This window comes from Danio aesculapii, chromosome 23 (assembly GCF_903798145.1).
Source record: "Danio aesculapii chromosome 23, fDanAes4.1, whole genome shotgun sequence".
NCBI classification, from domain to species: Eukaryota; Metazoa; Chordata; class Actinopteri; order Cypriniformes; family Danionidae; genus Danio; species Danio aesculapii.
Genome location: NC_079457.1, coordinates 41,531,388 through 41,559,220, shown reverse-complemented (window position 1 = coordinate 41,559,220; position 27,833 = coordinate 41,531,388). Strand labels below are relative to the sequence as shown.

The 27,833-nt window shown below is 35.9% G+C and overlaps 1 protein-coding gene across 3 annotated transcripts; it reads left to right on the top strand.

The window, feature by feature from the left end:
• Positions 1-14: 14 nt before the first annotated feature.
• Positions 15-27,714, top strand: si:dkey-32e6.6 (extracellular matrix protein 2). Of its 3 annotated transcripts, none has more exons than XM_056449180.1 (10): positions 15-652; positions 926-969; positions 3,100-3,164; positions 3,554-3,977; positions 4,107-4,222; positions 8,017-8,149; positions 9,417-9,574; positions 9,658-9,797; positions 25,193-25,519; positions 27,228-27,714. In XM_056449180.1, exons 1-10 carry the CDS (start codon positions 453-455, stop codon positions 27,403-27,405), a joined length of 1,785 nt encoding a protein of 594 aa, XP_056305155.1. In that variant the 5' UTR covers positions 15-452; the 3' UTR covers positions 27,406-27,714. The 3 variants fall into 3 exon arrangements, with proteins under 3 accessions (XP_056305155.1, XP_056305156.1, XP_056305157.1); XM_056449181.1 differs by having other exon boundaries at positions 17-592; positions 788-1,141; positions 27,228-27,712; XM_056449182.1 differs by having other exon boundaries at positions 636-652; positions 926-1,141; positions 27,228-27,712.
• Positions 27,715-27,833: the final 119 nt, after the last annotated feature.

Sequence of the window (27,833 nt, the reverse complement as noted above, 5' to 3'; positions counted from 1 at the left end):
ATTCGTATGAATTTGGAGTTGAGTCGTGCGAAAATGTCACAGCCACTAAATCAAAAAGTTCAAATCAAAAAGAGATTGTGTTGGTATTTTTAGCTTTTGCTGCTGTGATATGATAAATCAACAATATTTCAGAGGAATGACATGATGCACATTGCTCATGCTAGTGGCATAGTTAAAACAGTTGTTATAATTCTCAAATCATGAAACTAAATTTAAAAGGTAAAAAGCCGATTAAAATGTTGATGTGTACTAATTATCAGCATTGACTCAAACAATTGTATTGAAACCCTAGTTAATTTAATTTCAAAGAAAGAAGAAGCGCAAGCTTCACAGTCTTGAATCCAATGACTTTTTGCAGCAGCTACATACAAATGGTCCTGTAATCTCTATTAAATGAGAAGAGTGTGTATCTGTGTACCATAAAAACACATTGCATTTGTCTGTCTCCATGCATGTGTTTGTTTTATGAGTTACAAAACCATGTCTTTCTCTTTTGGCGAGGTCTTTTTCTTGCATACGTGCTAATGGCAGCGTGCCAGGCAGGAACATGTCGAGGACGAGACGTGGAGCCAGACAGAGATCTCTGTGCGGGGTCAGTCAGGCTGCTCTTGTTTGGACAACTCTCTCATTTGTCCATCTCAAGTGCTACAAGGTGTGAACACTGTGTCATTGTGGCATGACGTGACTGACATTGACCATCATTTCTCTCTCTCTCTCTCTCTCTCTCTCTCTCTCTCTCTCTCTCTCTCTCTCTCTCTCTCTCTCTCTCCCTTTTCCAAAACTCTAGTGTTTGCTGGCTTTATAAGGAGGGGTTGATATTTTTGTGAACTTCTGGCAATGTTGGTCCTCGTGCACATCCAACCACGTACTGTAATCTCCTCCCTGTTTTCTTCTCCTCCTCTTCTGCTCCTCACTGCTGACTAAGAGGGAATTTAAGAGGGCAGCTGGAGGTGAGCCCGCAGGTACACGGTGAGCATCTCAACAGATCGGATCAGGACCATGCAGGCTCTTTTGGTGTTCTGTGTGTGCTTAGGGGCTTTAGTAGCGAAAGGAGAAGCATTCAATGTACTGGAATCACTGATTAAACTAGCTGGTGTTTCAAACTCACAGCATCAACTGGTGGATTCTTCTTCAGCATCAGGTGCGTAGAGCAGTAATTACAGCGATGTTTATTATAAGAGCTGTGGCACTGGATGAAATCTCAGGACTGGACGGATAAGACAATTGTGAGGAGTTTGAGTTTCTCCAAGTGGTTTAGTTAGGATAAATTTAATTATATGTGCTTTTACAAAAGAAATAAAAAAACACAAGAAGTAACATACAGTACTTTTTAGGAAATTATGAATTAAGTAAAATAAAGCTTTTTGTGATGGAATGTACACAAATCTGCATTCACGAGTCTGCATTTACAGTGTTTTTTTATGTTTTTGAATACTTAATGATATTTCATTTAAAATGCAAGCATTGTATTTCATTTGATGATGATATATGAAAACAAGTAATAAATGCAAATATTAGGTTTTTCTCTGACCTACAGTAACTTCACTTCTCTGGACCATTTTTACAGTAACTTGGTTTTTAGCTCTCAGGTTCACCCAACTGTCCTAGTGGAATCACTACACATGGAAGGCATATGACTAAAAAACATGATTTCTTAACATTTGACATGAAACAAAAGTATAAACAATGTTTTTCTTAACTGTGAGTGATATGATTATAAGTTCATTGTTTAAAATCTTGGGAAAACTTTCAGTGTTTTGCTTGAAAAGTGCACTTTGGCTGATTTTCTTTCAGATAAATACAGCTTGGATCTAATGGAGTGACATTTATACATTCTTAATTGTAACTTAATTAACTTTTTGCTCACTACTATACCCTACTGTTTAAAAGTGTGTGGTCTGGAAGTTTTTTTTTATGTTTGGAAAGTCTCTTATCTCAATTTATTATATAAAAATGGAGAAAAAATGAAATATTGTAAAATATCTAAAAAACAAAAAACATAATTTAAGTATGCTTAAAATGTATTTTATTAATGTACTGTATTGGCAAAATGTAATTTTTAGAATACGTCTTCAGTGTCACATGATCCATTAGAAATCATTTTAATATGGTGATGTGAAGCTCAAAAATGTTTTATTATTATGTCAAAAACAGTTTTTTTTTTCAGAAGATTCTTGGAGGAGTAAAGTTCTTTTATTTTAACTAGACTGTTTTTGCAGAATATACATTTATTGGTAACACTTTATTTTGAATGTCCATTTGAGTATTAGTGGACTGTCTGCTTAATATCTGTTGATACTGCTCCTTCAACAGACATTTATCTGACTATAAGAATCTTTGCAAGTACATGTCAACTTGCACTAACCCTAACCCCAACCTAACAATCTGCTTATAATCTAATGAGAATTAGTTTGCAGGTAGATGCAATGGAACTTAAATTCAACAAACGGACCATCAAAATAAAGTGTGACCAATTTATTTACTAGATATCAAGCTAATGCATCTTTGCCTAGTAAAATTCCAAAAAACTTTTTGTCAAATAATTTTTTATTAAAGACAAACTTTCAGGAAAAAAAGAAAAGCTAAAATTGCAAAACGATAATAATAAAAAGGGCATCACGGTGGTGCAGTGGGTAGCACGATCGCCTCACAGCAAGAAGGTTGCTGGTTCGAGCCCCGGTTGGGTCAGTTGGCTTTTCTGTGTGGAGTTTGATGTTCTTGTGTTGGCGTGGGTTTCCTCCACAGTCCAAAGACATGTGGTACAGGTGAATTGAATAAGCTAAATTGGTCGTAGTGTATGGGTGTTTCCTAGTGTTGGGTTGCGGCTGGAAGGGGATAAGCTGCGTAATAACATATAGTGGATAAGTTAGTGGTTCATTCCGCTGTGGTAACCCCTGATTAATAAAGGGACCAAGCCAAAAAGAAAATGAATTAATTAATGATAAAAAATAAAACCCACCCACATAACAAGCCATTTTTAAAAACTTTGAACAGCAGAGTATAATGAAAAGGAATATTAAAAGAGTTATTCATTTCTTTAAAAACAAAAAAACTGCCAAAACATTTGAACTCCTAAATAATTCATGTTTGGATTTGCAGGTGAACAGAGAACCAATCAAGCACAAAGAACGAAGCAATTGAACGATGCTGCCACCGACACACAGGTGAAGCTTTATTTCTGTCAAAATGTCACTCTCCTAGTTTTGTTTGATCAAATAGTTTGGTGAAAAAAATAGAAAACGGTAAATATTGAATTCATGACAATATTTGCATCCCATAGTAATGCCTTTATTTGCCGCACAAGCCGCCACTGTTCTTACAGTGGAACGAGCATGTGTATTCTGGCAGTCCAAGATAGCACGACCATACCATAAATGCTAATTATAAGTCTATTTTTGCTTCCTGTCTTAATGCTCAACCTCTCATTTTCCACCTCCCTTTATTCCAGCCTCTGCTATTTGTCCACTATATTTAGTTCTTGTAGTTTGTTCAGTGTGTTTCTGGTCATTCCTGTGACACTAATGGCCTTGATTCTGCCGTGTTCTGTCATCAGTCTGTTCTGGGCCGAACCGAGGGTGTGTGGGTGGAGCTGAACGCTGTGCTGGAGAGATGGGGCGGTGCTGCGGGGAAACTAAACACCATCCTGAGGGAACTCAAAGACGAGAAAAAACGCCTTCTGGACCAAGGAGAAGAGCAGAAAGCCAAGAAAAAGGAAGAGGAGGATGATGATGATGAAGAAGAAGAGGATGATGATGAGGAGGAGGAAGAAGAAGAAGAGGAGGAGGAAGAAGAAGGAGAGGAGGGAAAGGAAGAAGAGGAAGCAGAAGAAGAGGAGAATGAAGCATCTAACAGCACACTAACAGACTCATTACCAGAAGGCTGCCAATTGGCAGAAACACGATTGTCCTGCATGCAGATTGGCCTGTCCGAACTGCCCGTCATCACAAATCTGGAAGTTAACATACTTGAGCTGCCTGGTAAGGTCTGGACAAACTGAAAGATCCGACATAAGTATATGCGTCACTGAGGCGCTCTGTAATTTATGTTGGTTATGTCTTGTAATAAACACAGCCGTTCAACATGTTAACCAATGCGCTGTCTTTCAGGGAATAACTTAACAAGCATTCCTCCCAGTGGTTTTTCCGGACTGCCAAATCTAGAGGAGCTTGACCTAAGTATGAACAGGCTGGACGACTCCTCTTTAGACTCAGCCCTCTTTATGGTACTGCCATTTCTTTATCCCTTTAATTACGCCAGTTATATGCTCCTATAATCTTTATAGAGTCTGCAATGTACATGTCTACGTTGAACTCCAAAATAGTTTCTTCTTAGTCAGGATTTTTAAGAACATATGAATTAAAAGGGAAAAAAAGGTTACAAATTATAACTGCTAACTATACGTCCAGCCAAGATAAGCCCAGATTTCTTCCTTTGAGCCCTCAAAAAAATGACCAAACACACCACTCCCAAAGCAAAGCCAGCACCAGGAAAATGGGAACCACACACTGGCCAGTGGAAAATGCCACTGTCGTTTTTGGACTGACTGAAATGTCAGGAAAATTATACTCTTTGATGAGGTAAATTAAGTGCAGAGTTTACCGTGAGTATTTATGACGGTGTTGAGAGACCACTTGAGCCTTGTTTAAAATACATGTTTTACATTCGAACAATTAATGCAAGATATGAAATTACAGCTATTGATTTGGTGGTACGCTGTAAAAAAAAATCTGTAAAAAAAAAACGGTCAAAAGACTGGCAGCAGGGCTTCCAGAGAAATTCCATTAAATTACAGAAAATAACCATTTCACAGAATTACAAGCAAAAACTGTAAAAATACAGAAAATACCTTACAGTTTACATTAAATTACAGTTTATTACTGTTGATAATTTGCATTTAAACTGAAAAAAGGAAAAAAATAGTAATTACTGCCATTTTACTAATTATTACTGCTATTATACAGATTTTTGCTGTCATTTTACAAATTATTACTGTAAGTATATCATTTATTATTGTAATTATACAGAATAATTAATGTGATTTTAAAGATTATTACTGTTTATACAGGTTATTATGTAGGTTATTAATGTAATTATTCAAATGAATTAATGTGATTCTAATGATTATTACTGTAATTATGCAGGTTATTACTGTTATTATACACATTAATTAATGTGATTATGCAGATTAATTCATGTAATTATGCATGAAATCTCTAAATATTCCATCAATTTTTTTCAAGAATGATTAAAAAAAGCTTATATACAAATAATTGCTGTTGTCATAAAGCACTGTAAATTTAACCATATACTACAATAACGAATATTTTTAGGATATGTAGTTTCAACTCAAAAACAATTTGCTTGAAAAAATACAAAACTGTTATTTTTTTTACAAATAACACATTTGGTCATCATTTAACAACAAAAACAAGGTTAGTGCCATGTGAGGATCCATGCACAACAAAGTTGAGGATCAAATAGCAGTTTATTAAGAGAATCATCTTGGAATCAAAGGTTGAAACAGAAACAAACAGGTGCATATAGATAATCCCAAGCGTAAAGGTGGCAACAAAAGTAAAGCAAAGGGTCAAACACAGCAAGGGAAACCGCGTCGCAATACTTACTAATAACACTTTTCACTAAAAACAATTTGACAGAATTTTTGTTTCCCTATTTTAACAGGAATAATTTGTATATTTTAACGTAAAACTATGTGTTACTTTACGGAAATACAGACAATTTCAGAAAAATAATGTAATGACAAAATACAGGCAATAACTGTACATTTAATGTTAGAATATTTTATTACAGAACATATTTGTAAAACAACAGATATTTCACTCTATAATGATAAAACTGGAAAATTCTGTAAAAAAAATACAGACAATTACCTGTAAAATAACGTTTATCTTTTACAGTGTACTTAAGGAAAGTAATTCTGTATGTTACTTTTTTAACTGTACTGGGCTTATTTTAATATTTAAAAACAAACAAACAAACATATTTTTGGAACAAATTAAAGCCTGTTAACACCAGAAGTGAAATGTGAAGGGAATAAACCTCAAGCTGAAGTGCATGTTAATAGATATCTGTACAGACAAGCTCAAACAAACCTTTCTGCATTCCATGAACTATAGGATGCATAAAAAGAAAGTTTAACTTTCTTCAGCAATGAACATTAAGAGTTCAGATGCAAATACCTCTAAGTGCCATCTGAAATTTTCTTTTAATATTGCCATTTTTCTCAGGCTCCTGTCATGATTCAGGGATTTCACTTTTATGGCAAAGAATAGGTTATTTTCATCGCTTTTAACATGAAATAACTGAACATAATCATAAGAGGCTGAGAAAAATGTTCATCGTAGAAGAAAATTCCAGATGGCACTTAGAGGTTTTTGCATCTGAACACTTCATGTATTAAGTGCACAGTTCAGCTTCACATTTTATTCACTTTAAGGGAAACCAAATCTTATTTGTGTATGTGATATGAGTAAATACATGTTCACACTTAAGCTAGAACTACAGTATTTCTTATGTTTACAAATCAAGCACAACATCCTAGCAAACATTTGTCCGATGGCAGCGTCATGTACTTGGCTAAAAATGGTTGCAGTAGAATGGCATGAATCGGTAAAAATATGTAACAAAACATTTCCTTAAAATACATTAATATAAACTAATAGTGAGTGGCGCAGTGGGTAGTGCTGTCGCCTCACAGCAAGAAGGTCGCTGGTTCGAGCCTCAGCTGGGTCAGTTGGCATTTCTGTGTGAAGTTTTCATGTTCTCTCTGTGTTGACGTGGGTTTCCTCCGGGTGCTCCGGTTTCCCCCACAGTCCAAATACATGTGGTACAGGTGAATTGGGGAGGGTAAATTGTCCATAGTGTATGTGTGTGAATGCAAGAGTGTATGGATGTTTCCCAGAGATGGGTTGCAGCTGGAAGGGCATCCGCTGCGTAAAACGTGCTGGATAAGTTGGCGGTTCATTCCACTGTGGCGATCCCAGATTAATAAAGGGAATAAGCTGAAAAGAAAATGAATGAATGATACACTAATAGTAACTGTTATCAACAGTTATTTCGGGTTGCATTTATAACTGTTACTTAATTTTTTTGCTACGTGTAGATCAATTTACACACTGTTGTGAATCAGTTGTGAAAAGACATCCACAAATTATGTCCTTTACACAAGCATTTATAGTTCATTATTACCCTTACTGAAATTATGACATATGTAAGTGTTTATATATATGATGTAAGTGTTATATATAATGTGTAATATGTAAGTGTTTATATATGAAATATGTAAGTCCTGATTTCGCTCAACACATTGGACAGAACAACTATCATCAGTGAATAAAGGGGAAAGTAACTGGTGATACTTTTTTAAAAGTACTTTTTACTTTAAAGTAATTTGTTCATTTATGATTTACTTGAAAAAATAGTCTGATTACATAACTTGCGTTACTTGTAAGGCATTACCCCAACACTGAAAGGCACATTCCTGTTGCACATTGGTATTTTTTAGGCTCATGATTAGGGCCAGACAGAATCTGCGGTTATTTTTTTGCTATTGTTGCTGATAATTTGGGAAAAAATCTGCAGATTTATGCAGTAAGTATCATAACTACAAACTAAATATATGAAATAAAGAATAATATCTTGTTAACTTTTGTTTCATGTTTACAATGCAAATCCAATCCGATCCACTTAATTAGTATACAAAGTAAGTCTCTTTTATAATATATGTACTAAAAGAGAGAAACTATTACTTTACAAACTGTAGTGCACATAAATCATATTAACATTTTATATTAGTCAATAATATTACTGAAACAAATATAAAAACTGAATAAATATAAATTTACACACATTTACACAACTGAATAAATAGACTCAACGATGGGCTAAAAATTTCGTGTGGGCCTTCTCATGATTCACTAGGGAAAATGCAGACAGTACATAACCACTGATTCCCAAATTATTAATATTATTATTATTATATATTTTTTTTTACAGAATCTGACAAAGCTGAAAAGACTGAAACTTGATGACAATGAACTCACAATAATTCCAAACTTGCCATCTTCTCTGGAGGATCTAAAGATAAACAACAATAAAATAACCCATCTGACATCACAGGTCTTTAAAGGTTTGTCCTGTTTTCATACCAGCTGCACAGACATGCATTTATTCATTGCTTGGGTGGGTAGTGCTGAGTTGTAATTCTGAAAAATATGTGACAGGAGATGAATTTTTCAGTCATATCAGTTGTATTATAAAAGCAGTTTTATTGGAGTGGGTGAGATCACATGACCAACAAAATTGCTTGCTTTATCTTGGTATAATCAGGGTGTGAATTACAGTGGGGGTTAGGGGGGATTGACCCCCTTAATGCTTGAAGGATGTGAAAACAAATTGTTTGGGATGTCAGTTCTCTAAATAGCAAGAAATTGTTTGCTCCGATCTACATCTAAAATACTAATATTACTAGTAAAATAATAAATAATATAAATACACATTTGACCACCCCTATAATGGGTTATACCACTGTGAATGCATAATCTAAGCCAATAGACATGGTAAGTGTTCACAAAACACTTTTCTTGTAAAATAGGTGTTTGTTTCTGTATATAACCTAAAAGTAAAGTAAAATTAGATGCGTTGTTTGTATACAGGGTGGGCCATTTATATGGATACACCTTAATAAAATGGGAATGGTTGGTGATATTAACGTCCTGTTTGTGGCACATTAGTATATGTGAGGGGGATTGTAAATAACTCATGAAAGAATAAAGTTACATTAAAACCAAGCACACCATTTTTTTTTTCTTGTGAAATTCCCAATAAGTTTATCCATATGTATCCATATAAATGACCCACCCTGTAGTTTGACCTACAGTAACCTCTGAAATGGCTAATCACAGGATATTGTAGGTCAAAATACACAAACTGTCCCACAAAACACTGAAAATTAAAAAAATGCATTATTAAAATAGATGTCATTTAATTTAATTCAATGAAGAATGTATTACACAAAATATTACAGAAAAAGTTGACACCCCTCATCGTCAATGTATAATTTGCACACTGATCCATAAAACATATATATATATATATATATATATATATATATATATATATATATATATATATATATATATATATATATATATATATATATATATATATATATATATATATATATATATATATATATATTTGTGAGGTTACATCCATCCCACTAGGTGTCAGTGTGAGTCCAGGAATTCCATTTTATTATTATTATTATTATTATTATTATTATTATTATTATTATTATTATTATTATTTATACAATTTTTTAGGAATCCCAAATTAAAATGTTTGATACGTTTGTTTAAAAGTATAATAACTAATAATATTTCTTTTTTATGTAGGGTTTACTAACCTACAAGTGTTAGAACTGGCAGGAAACATCCTCTACGAGGGCAGCATTGCACCCTGGGCATTTAAACCTCTGAAGGCACTCAAGAATTTACGACTGGATAAAAACAGATTCAGCTCCATTCCAGCAGGATTGCCCCCATCTGTAGAGGTCAGTTCTGTAACCCAATCAATGCTTCAGTCACTGGCTGCTCTTTATAGGTTTGTGGTGTTTATGTTTTGGTGTGTTTGCAGGAACTGAGGTTGCAGGAAAATCAAATAGTGGAGGTGCAGGACAGGCTTTTAGACAAGTGTGTCCACCTGAAGATGTTAGATCTCAGTCACAATCTCTTGAAAGAGAACAGCATCTACCCCGAGGCTTGGATCAAACAGCCGTGAGTCTCACAAGCATATTTTTATACTTTATTAATAAATCAAATGTTTATTGCTGTAGGAATGACACCATATTTTAACATTTTAAGTATAAAAAATCTGAATGATCAACATTAATCACATATCACTTTATAAAATGTCTGTTGACCTTATTCTTTCATGTATATGCGGGCCCAGCCTTTTGAACCTTAATGGCTCAAGAGGTCCGGTCTTATTTTGTTTTTGGTTTATGTGCATTACCTTGAACACAATTGTTTTTTGAGCAAGTAGTAATTCTAAGTAATTTCTCCATAGACAAATGAATTGGAAGTTTTAAAAAACAATCAGAGAAAAGAGCTTACCTACTGTATGCATTGCAGAATGAGGTCAAAATGTAAAACATGTTGTGCACACTTTACAAAAGATAGTACAAATGACATTTTTACATAATATTTCCATCAATATATTTTAATATTTCTAAATGTATGTATTTCTGCAATTATGTATGACTTTTAGTCTATTAAATATTTTATATTATCACACACTCCATCTCAGTATGTGCTAAATAATTCAAATCCAATTAAAAAAACTGTACAATGACATTGTTTTGGCATAGAAAAACATATCTTGACCTTCAAATCTGTGTTTTAATATTTCATTCACTATATTGTAATATTTTTACATACACATATAAATTAACAATTTATTTAATTGCATATGTTTAGAAATGTATACCAGCGGTTCCCAACAAGGGGGTCCCAGCCCACAAGGGGGCCTCAGTGAGCTCTGTTATATGCACACACACTTTTAATTTTCAGCCAGGCAGCCCAAGGGCTTCCGGTGAACTGTTTTTCCATTACAAATCATCACGTTTAAAAGCTGATTTCCTTAAAAATCAGCGATCTTCACTGCCTGTTAGATATACATTATGAAATGGGTCTCAGATCAGACAAGAAGCACTGCATTCAATTCTACTTGCATTTCGTTGCCTTGTACTTGTACATGTGTGATGACAATAAATTGAATCTAATCTAAAAAAAATCTAATCTACTTCCCCCCGCCATATTTTTAAAATATGACAGTTTATTTTACCACTGTATTTTCAATGGAATATCTGCACTAGCCTGTTGCTACTTGCGGCACCAGTGGTTACAATGGGTTTTCATCTAGTTTTACGCTTGAACAACTAAATAAATGCTTAAGTCTATTTAACTAAATGTATTGTAATTACATTACAACATCGATGCTGTAAAAACAACCTTGTGAAATTGAAAATAGTCACATTAAGCTTTCACCAGATGTTTATCGTTGGCTTTAAAACTCTAGCTGTGCATAGAGCCCATTAGGAGAACGATCATGGTGCCTGTTCATTTTATCCTCTGGCTGACAAAAAATGGACAAATTTGTAATTCATCCTCCTCAAAAACAACCAAGTCTCTTTGATTCACCTTCAGCAGTAATAGTAATGACCCAAGCATACTTGACCCAGGTGAGAAAGCTCTAAACATTTCGGGTCGCAGCGCTAGCAATACTGGAAACACCAAGATAGTTACCTGAACTATGGTTTTATTCCGTTTTTTCGAAGCAAGTGTCCCTGACCCAGCCACATGCATTTATTTGTCATCCTTACTGCAAACTTATATGTGGAGGGAGGCCTTACAATATTTTTGTGTTTAGGGTTAGAAGGGATTAAGAAATGTTTGGATAGTACAATTTGCGAGGTTTGTCTGTGGAAAGCCCCCACAAAACATGAAAACTGCAAAAGATTCCTTTATCTTAGCTGTACATTCTCTATATTTACCACTAGGTGGTGCACAAAAGACATATAGAGAGCTGTCTGTCCCATACCTACTGCTAAACTTGTAATGGTAAAGCACAATTCCCAGAACCCATGTGTTCGTCATCATCCGAATGGGCTGAAGGAGGGTGATCATTTATTCTGGCCCTGCTGTCATCCTGCATCTGCCTCATAGTTTCGATTCGACCGCAGTAGATGTGCTTCTCCAAGGTCTCCCATCCATCACTCATCCTCAGGAGTGTGTTATACGGTAGGCAGAAGCGACAGGGAGCTCACTCATCACTCACTCTGCCCTTTACCCTGTCAAACACACTGAATGATGGGATGCAGTTAGAAAAACAAGCCCCAGAACACACTTGCCACGTCTCAGCTGTTTGGAAATACAATCTTAATTTTATAATGAAGATTACTTTTGAGGGTTTGTTTCGCAATTAAGCACAATTTCATCCATAGATTGCACTTGTATTGTGGTGAATGCAGATGTTGGCCTTCTGCCCATCAGCCAAATGAAGTGGTTTATTCTGCTGGTTTATATGGTGAATGTGTGTGGTGTGATTCATACAGGGGGTGACCGTCACACTCGAACACTCCTGTAGAGAGACATTTTGTGGATTTCTAGGACTTGCCTAAAAAAACAGGAGCTCTGATTCGTACTTGATTCTTTAAAGTGACATCCAAAGTTCATCCCAAAATGAAGCTTGTGTCGTTTACTCGCCATCTTTTGTTCCAAACTTGTATGGCCTCCTTTCTTTTGCGGAACAAAATAGTATGTTAATAAGCACCTATTTTACCCTTTTTTCAAGATTTAAGATTAAGTCTTTTGTGTCTCCAGAATGTGTCTGTAAAGTTTCAGCTCATAACACCCATCAGATTATTTATTATACCTTTCAGAATATTGAAATTCTCTGCTTTAAACACAATGTAGCTGTTTTTGTTGCCTGTGCCTTTAAAGCTAGTTCTTCCCACCCAATATTCCCACGTGACTGTCAGAGTTTGCCTCAATCTCCGCCTCGGTTGTGCCAGATAAACAGCACAATGACAGACATGAAGGAAGCAGATCTCACATAACATTTGTGAGAAATACTACAGTAAGAACTTTCCCAATGATTATTTGATGTATTTGTTGTGGAATTAATTCAAGCCTTTCTGCAACGATGAGTCACACACAATGTTGTTACAAAGTACACGCACATACAGTATACACAGACACACACACACACACACACACACACACACACACACACACACACACACACACACACACACACACACACACACACACACACACACACAGTGTGCGCGTTTAACTTGCACTATTTTTGCATGGCAAATGTGACAGGCTACATTTTAATATCCATTGCTTTATGGATATCCGTTATGATACTGTACAAAAGAATCCTAATTTAACATCCACAAACCGGGATTGAAGCGTCTTCTTTTATAATTATACTGACATCTGGCTGTGATGATAGAGTAAAGATGGTAAAATCGTTGTAATTCATTACCAACATGCACTGTTTTAAAAACGATTAAACTTGTGAAACTCATTCTTGATCACATTTGATGATGATTGATGATCACAGAGAGCTGAACAGATCTTTTAATCCCTGTTGCTTTGCGACGTCCTGTCTTGTTGATATGATTATATGTGTTATCTACGGAGACACGTTAATACGCAGCTGTCAATCAGTTAGGTGGGTGGGAAAACAGCACTAATAGGTCACGTTGCGGTGGCCCTCAAAATGGGAGGAATTTGGATCCTATTTTAAAAATTTAATTAATGTTTTTAAACCACCCCAAAATGACTGTGGACACACTATACCTGCACATAGTTCTGTTCAAACAGCTTACAAAAGATGATTCTCATCATAGGTGCCCTTTAAACTATCTGCTAGTCAGTTCTTTCCATGCGTTTACACCGTATGTCACCTGGAGCTTTCAAGCTTGTTAAAAGACACAAAAGCATCAAAAACACTGTAATAAAACTAGCCTTTAAATTATACATCACGTAGCGATTAAATAATAAGGATCATAATCACAAATTGTTTCCCCCTATGATAAAGCGTGTTCGATAAATGTTTGATGTGTTAATGTTTATGCTTCAAAGAGGAGCTAAACTGTCCTGCTTGTTTGCGGCCTGTTTATTTGCTCAACAGCAGCACAAGTTCGGGATTGTTTACTGAAGGGTTTGAATTTAGCGAAGAACACAAATGTCTTGATGGTTTAGCTTAAAGCCAGATGAAACAACACCGATGTTGTTGATGGCACTTACAAAAAGGCAAACACTGTGCTATGAAGGATCCAGTTAGTGGGATTTTCCATGGATTTACTGCCATAACAGAGACTGCTCATGTTATTGTGACAGACTTGGAAGATATACATATGCATTTTATTAAATTATTGATGTAGGCATTTATTAGATAAATTAAAGGTCCTGTGAAGTGCTTTGAAATGTGCACTTTTTATTTGATGTTTGACGTAATCTCAACTGAAAAATGAAGAGAGCATGGGACATAGTGTAGCTCCTCGCCTTTTTTAAAAAGTAGCCAATAGCGTTTTGTTTTTATCACAGCTCTGCCAGTGAGAATGGTTGAGCTCAAACACATCAAATGAAAAGCGAATGAGAAGCGCCTTGAAGGGGGTGTGACATGTCAGACTTTAGAAAACATTCGATTGGTCAAGCTTTGATGAGAAACTGAAGTATGAGGTGACGTGAAATAAAACGTGCTTTTTCTTTACATGTTTCTATCGATTTTATATCTTCTAAAATGCAAATTTTGTCAGTGTTTTGGAGCGCACCAACATATAGATGCCCTTAAAACTAACAGCCTGAACCTAACATCTTAATTTCTTTTATTTTAATTTTATGGGACCTTTAAGAGAGTACACACAATATACAGTAATACTTATTAAGCTACAGCATTTGTGCATCTGTTTCCTTCTCTCTTTCTGACTATCATGCCGTCAGCTAATACATTATTCAACCCTAACATCTTTTACTCATTTTCTTTTCTCGCGAATTGCAAATATTTCTGAAACAGTGCCATTCAAAGCGGGAACGAAAGTAACTTTATTCTATTTAATTCACTCTCATCCACATCTGCAGCACCAGGAAAGCAGATATTATCACTGGAATTGTAGCCATGGCTGACGTACTGTTTGCTTTCCAGCTGCTGCTTTTTTAAGGTAACCTGTAATTAGCAGCAGTGAGCGTATAAGCAAGCTTTGATCAGCTATCAGCTCAATTTTACAGGCTGTTTATTTAAAAAAATAACGTCACATTGTCACCAAATTGTGGTGTTAATTGTTACTGGGCATGTGAGCGTGTGATCTTGTGATCTACCCAAACACTGCAGCACCATGCTATTATCTGTGAACCTCCCAAAGTTAAGGCAGGACTTTTACTGTCTGCTTTAATTTCTTCAGCTTTTATGGGTGGCTGTCAGCCCAAATAATGTCCAAATCAGCACTGTGTGGACTCGATTTAAATACAGCTGTAAATCCCAGCTCCATCAACACCTCCTCACACTTAATTTCTCAAACTTTCGGTCATGTAGAAATCTAGCCATATATACACATACATAAAGTAATGTAGCCATGGAAATATATTCCCAAAGCATCCGTGTGATCAGTCACATGTCGTTTCCAGCTGAGATGATTAGCTCAAATATCCTCTGTAGTCCAAAGAGTACATACTAATTGTGAACTTCTGGAGGGTCCTGTGTCAGAACTGCCTTCGAAATGATTGAGAATGTTAATGGTTGCCTGTTATTGACACCTTCTTTTTCTTCTACATTTACCCTTCCTCACTAGCTTGTATTCAGCTCTGGGTTGTATGCCAATCGTAATTTAATGAAGAAAAACTAATTCCTGAATTTCAACTGCAGGTAGCAAATAGGATACAGATTTAAATGTAGTAAAGTATAAATGAACTGAACACTAAATAGAAAAATTATATATATATATATATATATATATATATATATATATATATATATATATATATATATATATATATATATCAAAAAAATGTTATCTAAAAAAGCAACTTTTTAAAATACAGTGTTTACAGACCTCAAAGTATCTGTATGCATTAATTTGTAGACCAAGGTGGCAGAACACTTTTGTCAATAGAGCAATAGAGCTCAACAGTCATTCATCGTCTCAACAGAGAAACTGATTTTGCATAAAGATTTGCAGATGACATTTAAGTTTAGACCTGTTATGAGCTCAGAAAATGTTAATTGATTGTATATGCTTCTGGCTCCGTTTACACTAATACATTTTAGTTTTAAAACGCACAAGTTTTGCTACGGTTATGCCATCTGTCCACACTACTCCGGAGTTTTGGAGAGCTGAAACTGAGCTTTTTGAAAACGTTGAAGAGGCCGTTTTCATTTGAAAATGCTAATGCTTAGTGTCAGTGTGGATGGGGGGAAAACAGAGACATCTGAAAACGGAGGCGTGGCTGCAGACATTCGATCTGATTGGGACTTTTTCCTCTATATTAAGTAACCTACACAAAGTTCGGTGTTGCATCCTCTCCTCGTAAATTCAGACTTCGCAAGTTTGATAGGGAAAACAAACTCCCAAGGTCACATCGGGTAAATCTTCAAAGGGAACAGTGTACTTTATAACCTCATTCACATCACCCTGGCTGCATTGTTTCACTATCTTAACAATAAAATAAAAGCCTATAACATTACTGCCTCATTTCATTTTCATTGAAAATACGACAAATACCCTCTCTTTTGCTGAATATAAGTTTTAATAATCAATAATGGCCATTATAAAAGTATAACGTACAATAAGTATATACATTATAGGAAATAAAATGCAAGCAATCAGTTAGATGTGCAGAATCAGTGTACGTGGTTACATAAATTAATATACTAACTTATCTTTGTGCTCAGCCAAGACACGTTACTTGAGAACAAGTAATAGATTCAAAAGACCAAAGTCGGGGAATATGTGGCTAGATATAGACAACAAGATGAATTAAATATCACGTTTAACAAATATAGTTAGAATAGATCCAGCGGTAGATCCTTGATGAACAGTCCGATGTGCACAGCTCTCATCTGGGTAGACGTGCTCAAAGAACCCGCTGACTGCCTGGAGCTCGACGTGAGCATACACTGCAGTGCATGCCACAGTGTGTGTGTGGTCACGTGATATATAGTGTGGACGGAGAGTTGTTCAGAAACGCTAGGTGAAACGCCAGCGTGGACGCAGATCGTTTTCATTCTAAAACACCATTTTAAAACTAAAACGTATTAGTGTAAACATCTGTTGACCCCATCTCATACTTCAAAACAACATCAAAACCATTTTGAACCATGATGCTGTACAAACAATTCCACCAATCAGTCGCAGCAAGCAAAGTGCCCCAAAATAGAGAATTAGCTCCACACTACAACAGATGTATCAAGATGATCGTCCTGCACTCTCAAAATAGTAAAGATTTTTGTGCGTATATTACTATTTTGCATAGATACAGGTTTTGTATTTCTCTATCAGATGTAATTTGACTTTGCAGTCCGCAATTTTTAATGAGATTGTGTTTCTTTTCCTCCAGTCGCCAAGTACAGTCTTGACATTTGTATATACTTTTTAGCCTCAAATCAAAGTTTTTAGTGATACGATTCTCCTTGGTATGGTAAACAAATACCTTTCAAAATTTCTGTCGCAAAAATATTTTTAGAAGTAGCGCTGGTGAAAAAGTCAACGAGGATAGATGTACCCTAATTCATTCCTTTCTTTTTTTAAAATGTAAATTAAAATTCAGCTTTGAGTAGTTCGGACATTCAAAGCTCCTGTATAAGAAGCTGTGATTTCCCTTAGTTTGCATCTCATGTCATATCTTGAGAATTTTGGTTGCTTGGAAGGACAAAAACTTCTCAGACTTGATAAAAAGCATCTTAATTTGTGTCTCGAAGATGAAGGTGATCGTGTGCGCTCATTCACCTTCTTATCGCGGTCCTCCACTTTAAAGATTCCAGTGCCAGGTCTATAAAGTCTAATTACAGTTTCCAATTTTACTGAACAACCTTCATGATTTAGAGGCAAAGCTGTAACAGCTAAGAGAAGTCACACGTTTCTTTAAAAGTGAAGCATCTCTGACCAGCGTCGTCACATCTTTAGTATGTAGCCTAATGTCATGGGAATCTCTGCATCTTGGACCACAGTGTTCTGTGTGTTCATATGCCAGTGTTTTTATAGGTGCACAGTTTTTTTGGTGTGTGAGCATTGACACCACAGGCCCCCTGTCATCTGGAGTTTGGTTGTTTTGTTTTTCGGGGTGAATAACAGGCTGTGCTGGGATAGGGCTGTTCTGCAGGCCAATGACCTGTGACTCTGAGGATTTTGATGGATAGAGAGGACAATGTTGATGCGCTAGCTAGATCGAGCTTACGGGAATGAGGCAGGGGGGTGAAACAGAGGACACGCTCTGCTTGTTTTCTCACACAGGGAGACGAAAACGTAAGTTAGTACAGTTTCATCAAGAAGAGCACATTCTCATTTCATAATGAGTTATATAAGGTGTCTCTGCTTGAGATTGAATATCGTAAAAGGTTGAATACCGTAAAAAGTTACTAGTTATTACGTTCCACAGTTGATTGAGGATTTTTACTATTGTAAACATTTGTTAAATTACAAAAATGTATAAAATGTGTTATTAAAATAGGCAAGTGATGCAATTTTTTTATTCAATATTTGCTACTTGGCATACATTATTAACATATATTATAGCATCTATAATTTAGAAAATACTGTGAATAGGCAGAAAAATGATAAATTGTAGAATTGTACACTGTAAAACCCAACAGTCAACTTGAAATGAAATGAGTGTAGTTAACTCAAAATTTACTGAAAGTTAATTCTACTCATTTGAAAAGAGTTTTGAACTCAGCGTTAAAGGTAATGAGTTATTTAAATACCCCATTACTTCAACTTAAATGGAGTAAGTTCACAGTACTCATATAGATTAGTTTCTGTAACTCAAGTGGTTTGTAGCAACCGATTTTCTCAAACAGTTTGAGTTGACTTATTAAGTTCTCTTCATTTATTGGGTTTTACTGTGCTTGAATTGCTTCTTTTACTCAAATGGATTGAGTTCACAGTACTTATTTGGATTAGTTTTTGAAAAATGCAGGGTTCCACACAATTCATTCATGTTGTCCCAAAACAAATTAAGTTAACTTAATGTGGATTGAACATCAAAAATATAAGTTTCCCAATGAAATCCCAGGAATTGTGTTGTTTTGGCTCATTTTCATTAAGTAGTTTGAACAGGTTTAAAAAATATTTTTTGAGTGTGGCTGGTTGCAATGGTTTGAGTTATCTTAACTTTTTGGGTTTTACAGCATAATTGTAATTGTATAATGATCTAATCGTCCGATTTATGTATGAAAGTATCCCCGAAAAACCTATCAAATGGTTAAACTGTATATTTGTGCCTCCGTGCATGAGGGAAAACAGCGTATTTTGAGAAAACATCCTTTAAATATATGATAATTATAAAAATCTCATAAATAATTGAAATCTGTAGAGACAAATGAATAAAATGCAACAAAAGAAATGATTAAAAGTGTATTTTGGATAGATTAGACTAATTAAAAAGGCCTTAAAGTGTGAACAACAAAATAGTCATAAGCTGTTCTCTAAATCTTGAGCAGACATGGAGCCACAGATGGAGATAGTTATCTCAAATGATGGTTCCCCTACAATTTTGATTTTTGCTGAGCCTGGGTTTCCCGCATACATGACATAACATGAGATCCAGTGAAATGTGCTTGGTTGTGACAGTGGTCTTCCTGTCCTGTGTGCCAAGTTACGTAAGGGTGGTTGTGCAATGCCAACATCGGTGTACCCGTGGACATGTGGTGGCAGCCGTGCTTTCTGCTTTTCATTATGGCAGTGCTCCCTGAGGATTCCCACCATTGTGGTCTTGTTAGTGGGGGGATATCTGTGTGAATAGATTGTTACAACACAAATCTGGCTCAAACATCAGATAACTGTTATCCAGTTTGAGGCACATTTGTGCTGTAATATACTTTTTTTTTTTTTGCAAAGGAGGCTATATTGTTATTGTCTAAAGTTTAGAATTGTTTAAAAGTTTAAAGACTGTAAGGTGCTGTTTACACTAGTGTGTTTTAGTTTTGAAACCCATACATTTTGTTACAGTTATGCCTGGCAATCACACAATTCTTACAACTTCATCCTACGAAAACAGCATTTTGAAAACACAATTGACTCCATTTTAGTGTTGAAAATGGATGTTTGGGAACGCAGAGTTTTGTAAACGGTGGCATGGCTATCCACAGTTGCTCTCTGACTGGTCTTCTAGACTATTGTGTATAATTCCCCGATTTGTCAAGCCATTCTCTTTTGACCATTACACAACCGGTAGACTGCAAATATGAATGAAGGAAAAAATATGCGCATATTTTTACTGTTAATATTCACATTCAGTTTTTACGCTGTACACTTTGGCCATCTCAGTTTTACACCAAAAACCTATGGATATAAATGCAGCCTTAGAAGGTGTTGTATTTTAAATATAGTGTATACGTATTTTCTAAAGTTCGATTTGGGGGATGGCGGGGGGGGTGGTAGGGTGATTCTCGAGATCTTCCTGAGCTCAAACTCCCCTCTCGCCCTGCAAACGGGAGGGAGCCCCGGGCTCGAGGATCTCATGAGCTCAGGGCTCTCTCCTGGGACAGCATGCCAAACTAGCTTATTACCAATCATCAGCTAAGTGTGAACTCTTGAAAGGATTTTAAATGCGTGACATGTCCACTTAGCTTCCACTTATTTTGTGGTCATTTGCAAAGTTATAGACAATATTTGACCAAATATACATCAGTTGTGATATGTAAGATCTTCCCACATTGAATCATCAGTTGCAGGCAGACAGAGAGAGAGAGAGAAAGAGAGAGAGAGAGAGAGAGAGAGAGAGAGAGAGAGAGAGAGAGAGAGAGAGAGAGAGAGTGTGTGTGTGTGTGCATGTAAATGACACAAGCGCATCTAATAGCTCATAGTAACATGTGTTAGCTGCCTCTTTGCAAATATTTTTGAGCATATTGACAATTTGGTTGATCCCCCTGGTGCAGCACATGTCAATTTCCTCGAGATTGAAGGTGAATGAAGGCTTTAGCAAATGTCATTTAGTTTCTATGGCTGCTACTACTAATATTTTAGGGAATGGTACTTATATTGAACTGTGAACAAAACGGAACTTCCTGGACATTAATCAGTTTTATTACACACCTTCTGCCCAATCAGAATCAAGAATTTTAATAGACCATGGAATAATTTGTAATGATTGCTTATATTATATAAAATAGTCTAAGAAAGCATTACCTAGTATAAGAAGCAAAACAATATTTAAAAAAAGTACTGATTATACTCATATATATATATATATATATATATATATATATATATATATATATATATATATATATATATATATATATATATATATATATATATATATATATATATATATGCATAATATAATACGCAAGTGTGGCTGTAAATTATTGTGTTGGCTCTCTTGTAAAAGTGATATGTTGTGCACATGCTTAATAAAAAGTTTATGGTTTAATTTAACAACCCAACTGTTGATAAATATCTCCTAATGAGAAAATTCCATTAATTTATTAACCGTTACAATTTTTCCAAAAAGCAGACACGTCATGTTATTTGTTTGTTGAGAGGTACTTGTGGCAGTCTTTGCGTAGTTTGGGGTTACATTCAGTATGGGGGTGTGCGAGAGATCTGCAGAGTGGATGGCAACTTCAACCGCCTGTCAAGACATTTGTGCTGCCCATTACATTGCAAACCACAGGAGATCAGCAGGATAGTGCTACTCCTCATACTTCAACATCCACATCAAAGTTCCTGAAAGCAAAGAAGTTCAAGGTGCTCCAGAATTGGCCAGCCCAGGCACCAGACATGAATATTATTGAGCATGTCTGGGGTTAGATGAAGGAGAAGGCATTGAAGATGAATCCTAATAATCTTGATGAACTCTGGGAACTCTATATGGATGCAGTCCTCCAAGCTCATGGGAGTCATACACAATATTAATTATTTTTCCACTGCACCATGACTTTATATTCTATACTGTGCATTATTTCTGTTACGTGACAAGACTTTTGTCTAAGCAAAGTCAGACTTACTGTTCTAATTAAATAATTAAAAACCAAGGCTTGATCGTATTTAATTTTGGTAAAATAAGCATAATCATTATATGAATTTGCCTTTCATATAAGCCACTTCTGATACCAAACGATCAACTGAAAGACAAGTTATTATTTGTTGTTCCTAAAACCTGAATAGGTGGTTGATCTCAATGTTGTTTCGGATTAAATAAAAGGCAAAATTAAAAATATTCCATCAGGTTTGATATTAATTATTCATATTTCAGAACTTTTAGCTAAATAACTTTGCTTAACATTGGTTGAGGCACATATATCATGTCAAATTGGGATGCAACAGGAATCCTAACTAGTTTCAGACATTTTGATAAAACAGATCATGTGAAATATATATTATGGGAAAGTGAAAATTTTATTTGAATGTAAACCCATTGGAGGAGACCTCCAAAACAAAATGAGAAACCTTTAAGAATTTCATTATAGGTGCACTTTAAAACAAGAGCTAAACACAATAGCTCACAGCTCCCACTGAAACTCTGTCAGCCACATTCACTGCCAGATATCTTGATTGATATTCAGTCTGCAGCTTCTACAGTCTCATCTCAAGGTCAGGAGCAGAGCTTGTACTGTGAATGAAAACCACATGGAGGTCAGTGTAGCTTTTGATGTAATAATAACACTCGTTGCTATATGAGACCCTCATCCCAGTCGTCAGTGTTACGAAGGCAGAGGAAATGTGCTCCTGACTCCTGCTGAGACCAACACTGTAAACTCACACAAGCTGCCTCCTTCAGACCCCTCTTGAAAAACACAAAAGCTTCTCATACACTGCCATTTCTTTTAGGACATTCTCACTCTCAAAATCTTCCAACCCCAAACCCCCCACAGCGCATACACTCATTTCTGCTGCCTCCACAGAACGCTTGACACTCAAATACACTTCACCAAAGTCAACACACAGGCTTTTTTGGCTCTAGCTGACTTGTGCTGGGTTTAATGACCTGCCATGGGGTCAGTTCTGCCGAAGACTTTACAAGCTCCCCCAATGCTTCACAGAAACTCTCAACACTAACTATCAAATATACTCGAACATGGTTTATACAAATACAAGTTGTAAGACCTGCATAGACAAGCATAAATTGCCATTGTCTATTCCGGTATAAGCTGTTTAGAACAAGTCTGTTGATGGACCATGAAATTATAGGTCTTTAAAGAAGCTGGTTGACCAGGAAATACTACATTTACTCTATGTACTAGTGATGAGGATTTGGATTCATCCCAAACTCATGGTTCTCTTGAATCGGTTGCTCAGAAAGATTCATTCACTGATTTTGTTATTGATTAATTGAGTGATTAGTCATCGTAAGGAAATGACTGAGTGATTCGTTTTTAAAAAAAATTGTTCAGAAGGCAAATTTGCTATTTGCTTATTCACCTTATTCTTCGCATACGAGCGGGCACAGCCATTTGAATATTTTTGGCTCGAGACTTCCGGTCTCATTCACTTCCATTCATGTTTAGATGTTAAAAACAGCTCATTATGCTGCTAGATTTTACAAACTGATATTTTCTTATTATATTATTCTGCTTTGTCTGTATAGTCATGCAAACACTTGCATAAAAAGCTGTTAACATCCAAAAATGAATGGAAATAAATGAGACCGGAAGTATCGAGTCAAAATGATTCAACTGGCTGCACCCGCTCATAAGTGAAGAATAAGTGAAATAAGCAAATAGCAAGTTTGCATTTTAAAAATGTTATAATGAATGAATCACTCATTAGTATCCACACAATGACCAATCATTCAATAGCTTGTTTGGCCGTTTTCTGCAGTTTATTATTCCTAGTCATTTCTCCAATAGACAACTGGAAGTTGTTAAACGATCGCAAAAACGAGCGCTCTTCTGCATTGAAGAATAAAGTTAATAGAATAAAATGCATTATATAGTATACTTGTTAAAAACACAATGTGATTGTTCTAAATTGTTGTTTACCATTGTTAAGCTATATAACACGAATTATAGAAAAAAAGCCACAAAACAGGTCTCAATCGATCAATGAAACTTGAAAACTTACTTGAAAGTAAGATTCCAGTGACTTTAAAACTTAAAGTAATAACATTCAACTTTTTTTTTATAATTATGTTTTCAGGGTTTTCACATTTATTGAATAGGTCAGTAGAGAAAATTGACAGGAAAGCATGGGGAGCAGAGAGAGGGGAAGGATCAGCATAGGACCGCGAGGCGGGAATTGAACTCTGGTCGCCATGAGCACCGGATGTGCATGTGTCGATGCACTAACCACTACACCACTGGTGCCAACATAATGTTCAACTTTTGGCCCTTAAAAATAGTATAACAAAAAATATTATAATAAATAATAAAACTAATTATATATATAATTTTTATTTATTTATTTGTGGAATTTAACACTTTATTTCATGTGACACTGTTTCTTTTCATTAGGTTAAAGTAAAATAAAAATCACTGTCTTTTCTGCAATTCATTGGGATTGAGACACACTGGCCAATGTTTGTGTACGTACATGTCTGACCAATGGTGGCATGTAACAACATTTCAACAATTTACATCATTGACATTCATAATTTTATCAAATCGATTTTCATGAATGTCTTCCCAATTTATCCACAATCTTTTAACCATAACAACAGTTACTCCAAGTCGTCTTCTGTTGTTACAAATAATAGAACAATGGCAAGAACGCCAAGTATGAAAGCCATACTGAGGATGCTGAGGCAAAAGTATATAAATCAGACTTAAAGAAATGATTGCATGTTGAAAGCAAAAACCAAATCCCAGACATTTTAGGAGATTTAGACATCTTGGCCGGACGTTTTTTGGCCCATAAAAGGACACGTCAGGAAAAGAAGGACATGTGGTCACCCTAGTGTTCACACTAGACATGAAACAACAGAAAAAAATGATTTACCAGAGCCATTCAGAAGCACAGAATAGTGCACTGCACTATCCCAACCAAATGAACATGTTTATTATCTAATTAATGAATTTTAAACCTCATTAACACTATAAAAGCACATGCTGAGTGACTGATGTTGTTGGTTTACATAGTTCTAAAGTTCACATTTAAACTGTGTTTTTTTTGTTGTTGTTTTATTTTCAAGATCTGGGGTAAACTCTCTGCTGCCGCTTTCAGCATGTCTATAACAATTAATTTTGTGATGAACTGTAGTTTGCCAAATAATTTTGTCTAGTGTTCTAGTGTTCATAAGTTTATTCTATGGTATGACAGTTTAATTGATTTTGTAATGTCATTAAATCAAATATTGTTCACATGTGCCTTCCAGAAATCACTTTTGGCCACAACTGTATCATTATCATAAAAACGGTGTGACTTTAAAATTTAGATATTTCCCCACCACTAATATAATTCATAATGTAACACAGTACCTATGTGTATCTGTTTTCTCAGGAAGCTAGAATCTCTTGACTTGTCCTATAACCAGATGGCAGTGGTGCCCACAGATCTGCCCAGGGCCTTGCGCAATCTCTCTTTGCAGCACAACCACATTCACTCCATTCCTCCATACTCACTGAGTCACCTCCGCCCAGGCTTACAGACCCTTCGCCTCTCACACAACCTGTTGGAGGAGCACACGGTACTAGGGAAATCTTTTCGTGGAGTATATCAAAGTCTGGTTGAGTTACACTTGGACAACAACCGCTTTGAAAGGGTTCCCCTCAACATGCGCCATTTCAAGAAACTCCAGCTACTGCATCTAGACCACAACCGGATAAGGTATGCCCACTTAAGTTCTGTTCCCTATATAGTGAGTTTCCTTACATCTTAAATAAACTGAAATTTAGAAACAATTGAGTTTTAGGCTCACTATAAGGCCATTTCCATTTAATAAATATTCAGCTACTGTATGCCTAGGATTATCCAGATTTTCATGTTATGGCATCTTTAATAAAATCTTCAAACTTCTACGTAACCAGTATACACAGCCTCCATTTGTATACCTTTTACTTTTCTTTGTATATCCTAAAATCTTGATTGCTTACAGTATGTACAGTTAGGTCCATAAATAATTGGACATCGACATAATTCTTAGCTCTATACACCAACACAATGGATTTGAAATTAAACGACAAGATGCGCTTTAACCGCAGACTGTCAGCTTTAAATTGAGGGTATTTACATCCAAACCAGTTGAACGCTGTAGGAATTACAAAAATTTGCATATGTGCCTCCCGCTTGTTAAGGGACCAAAAGTAATTGGACAGAATAATAATAATAAATAAAGCTTTCACTTTTTAATACTTGGTTGTAAATCCTTTGCAGTCAATTACAGCCTGAAGTCTGGAACACATAGACATCACCAGATGCTGGGTTTCATTTCAGGTCGTGCTCTGCCTGGCTTCTTCGGCAATTGTCTTCAGTTCCTGCTTGTTCTTGGGGCATTTTCCCTTCAGTTTTGTCTTCAGCAAATGCATGCTCAATCGGATTTAGGTCAGATGATTGACTTGGCCATTGCATAACATTTCACTTCTTTCCCTTCAAAAACAATTTGGTTGATTTTGCAGAATGCTATAGGTCATTCTTCATCTGCACTATGAAGCGCCATCCAGTGAGTTCTGAAGTATTTGGCGTAATATGAGCAGAAAATATTGCCTGAAGCACTTCAAAATTCATCCTGCTGCTTTTGTCAGCAATCACAATATCAATAAATACAAGAGAATGATTTCCATTGACAGCCACACATGCTTAAGCCATGTCACTACTAAAACCATGCTTCACTGCTTAGAATCATGAGCAGATCCTTTCCTTCTCCATACTTTTCTCTTCCCATCGATCTGGTACAAGTTGATCTTGGTCTCATATGTCCATAGAAAGTTGTTCCAGCACTGTGAAGGCTTTTTTAGAACTCTAATCTTCACCAGGGAAAGAATTCTTTGGTCATCCACCACAGTTGTTTCCGTGGTCTTACAGGTCTTTTGGTGTTGCTGAGCTCACTGGTGTGTTCTTTCTTTTTAGAATGTTTCAAACAGTTGTTTTGACCACGCCTAATGTTTTTGCTATCTCTCTGATGAGTTTTTGTTTTTTCAGCCTATTGATGGCTTAATTGATCTCATTTTGAGTTGACAGTAACAGATTCCAAATGCAAATAGCACACTTGAAATTAACTCTGAACCTTTTCTCTGCTTATTGTAATTGGGATAATGAGGGAATAACACACACCTGGCCATGGAACAGCTTAGAAGCCAAATGTCAAATTACTTTTGGACCCTTAACAAGTGGGAGGCACATATGCAAACTGTTGTAATTCCTACACCATTCACCTGATTTGAATGTAAATACATTCAAATTGAAGCTGACAGTCTGCAGTTAAAGCACATCTTGTTAAATTCAAATCCATTGTGTTGGTGTACAGAGCCAAAAATGTTAGAATTGTGTCGATGTCCAAATATTTATGGACCTAACTGTATATATATTGTGTTTTCAGCTCTGTCCCCTCAAAATCGCTTTGTAAGGTTAAAAGGACGGAGGACTCTCCCCTGTCAACTGTCCATTTAGAGTACAACTACATCAATGTGAAGAAAATCCACCGTGCTGCTTTCTCCTGCATTCAGGACCAGAGTAAGATCATCCTGGAGCCCCAGAACCAAAGCCAGGGCTACTAAACTACAGAAACATCACCTTGTCACTTCACAGCCTCCCTATCAATCACTCTCAGACTTCAGAGTACTGTAAACGCCATGTTCATTAGATAGATCCATTATAATGTTCATGATTGCTCTTTAAATGCTCATTTGGCAGTTCAGCAACTTGTAGCATACGTAAATTTGTTTCTTTTTGTTTGTAATAATCATTCGGCTTAGAACATAATGCCTTTCTTTCACATTATTCAATTAGAATTTGGTGCATATGTGATTTTTTTATATTTATAATTTTAATTGCATTATTTTACACCTGCATATTCTGATGTTGCATTAAAACAGATGTCTGTAAAATACTTTGTCAAGATTTTATCCACTTAAATGTTTTAGAAACCCTCCATGAATTTGTATGTCATGAACGTGTCTGTCACTCTATGAGGGAACCATAGCTC

What these genes read in the sequence shown, in the direction of transcription:
- si:dkey-32e6.6 (XM_056449180.1), top strand. Translation starts at nt 453, where the DNA reads ATGTGTTTGTTTTATGAGTTACAAAACCATGTCTTTCTCTTTTGGCGA. An exon ending in GGTGAGCCCGCAGGTACACG is followed by an intron (nt 970 to 3,099) that starts GTGAGCATCTCA and finishes TTGGATTTGCAG; the next exon opens with GTGAACAGAGAACCAATCAA. An exon ending in TAACATACTTGAGCTGCCTG is followed by an intron (nt 3,978 to 4,106) that starts GTAAGGTCTGGA and finishes GCTGTCTTTCAG; the next exon opens with GGAATAACTTAACAAGCATT.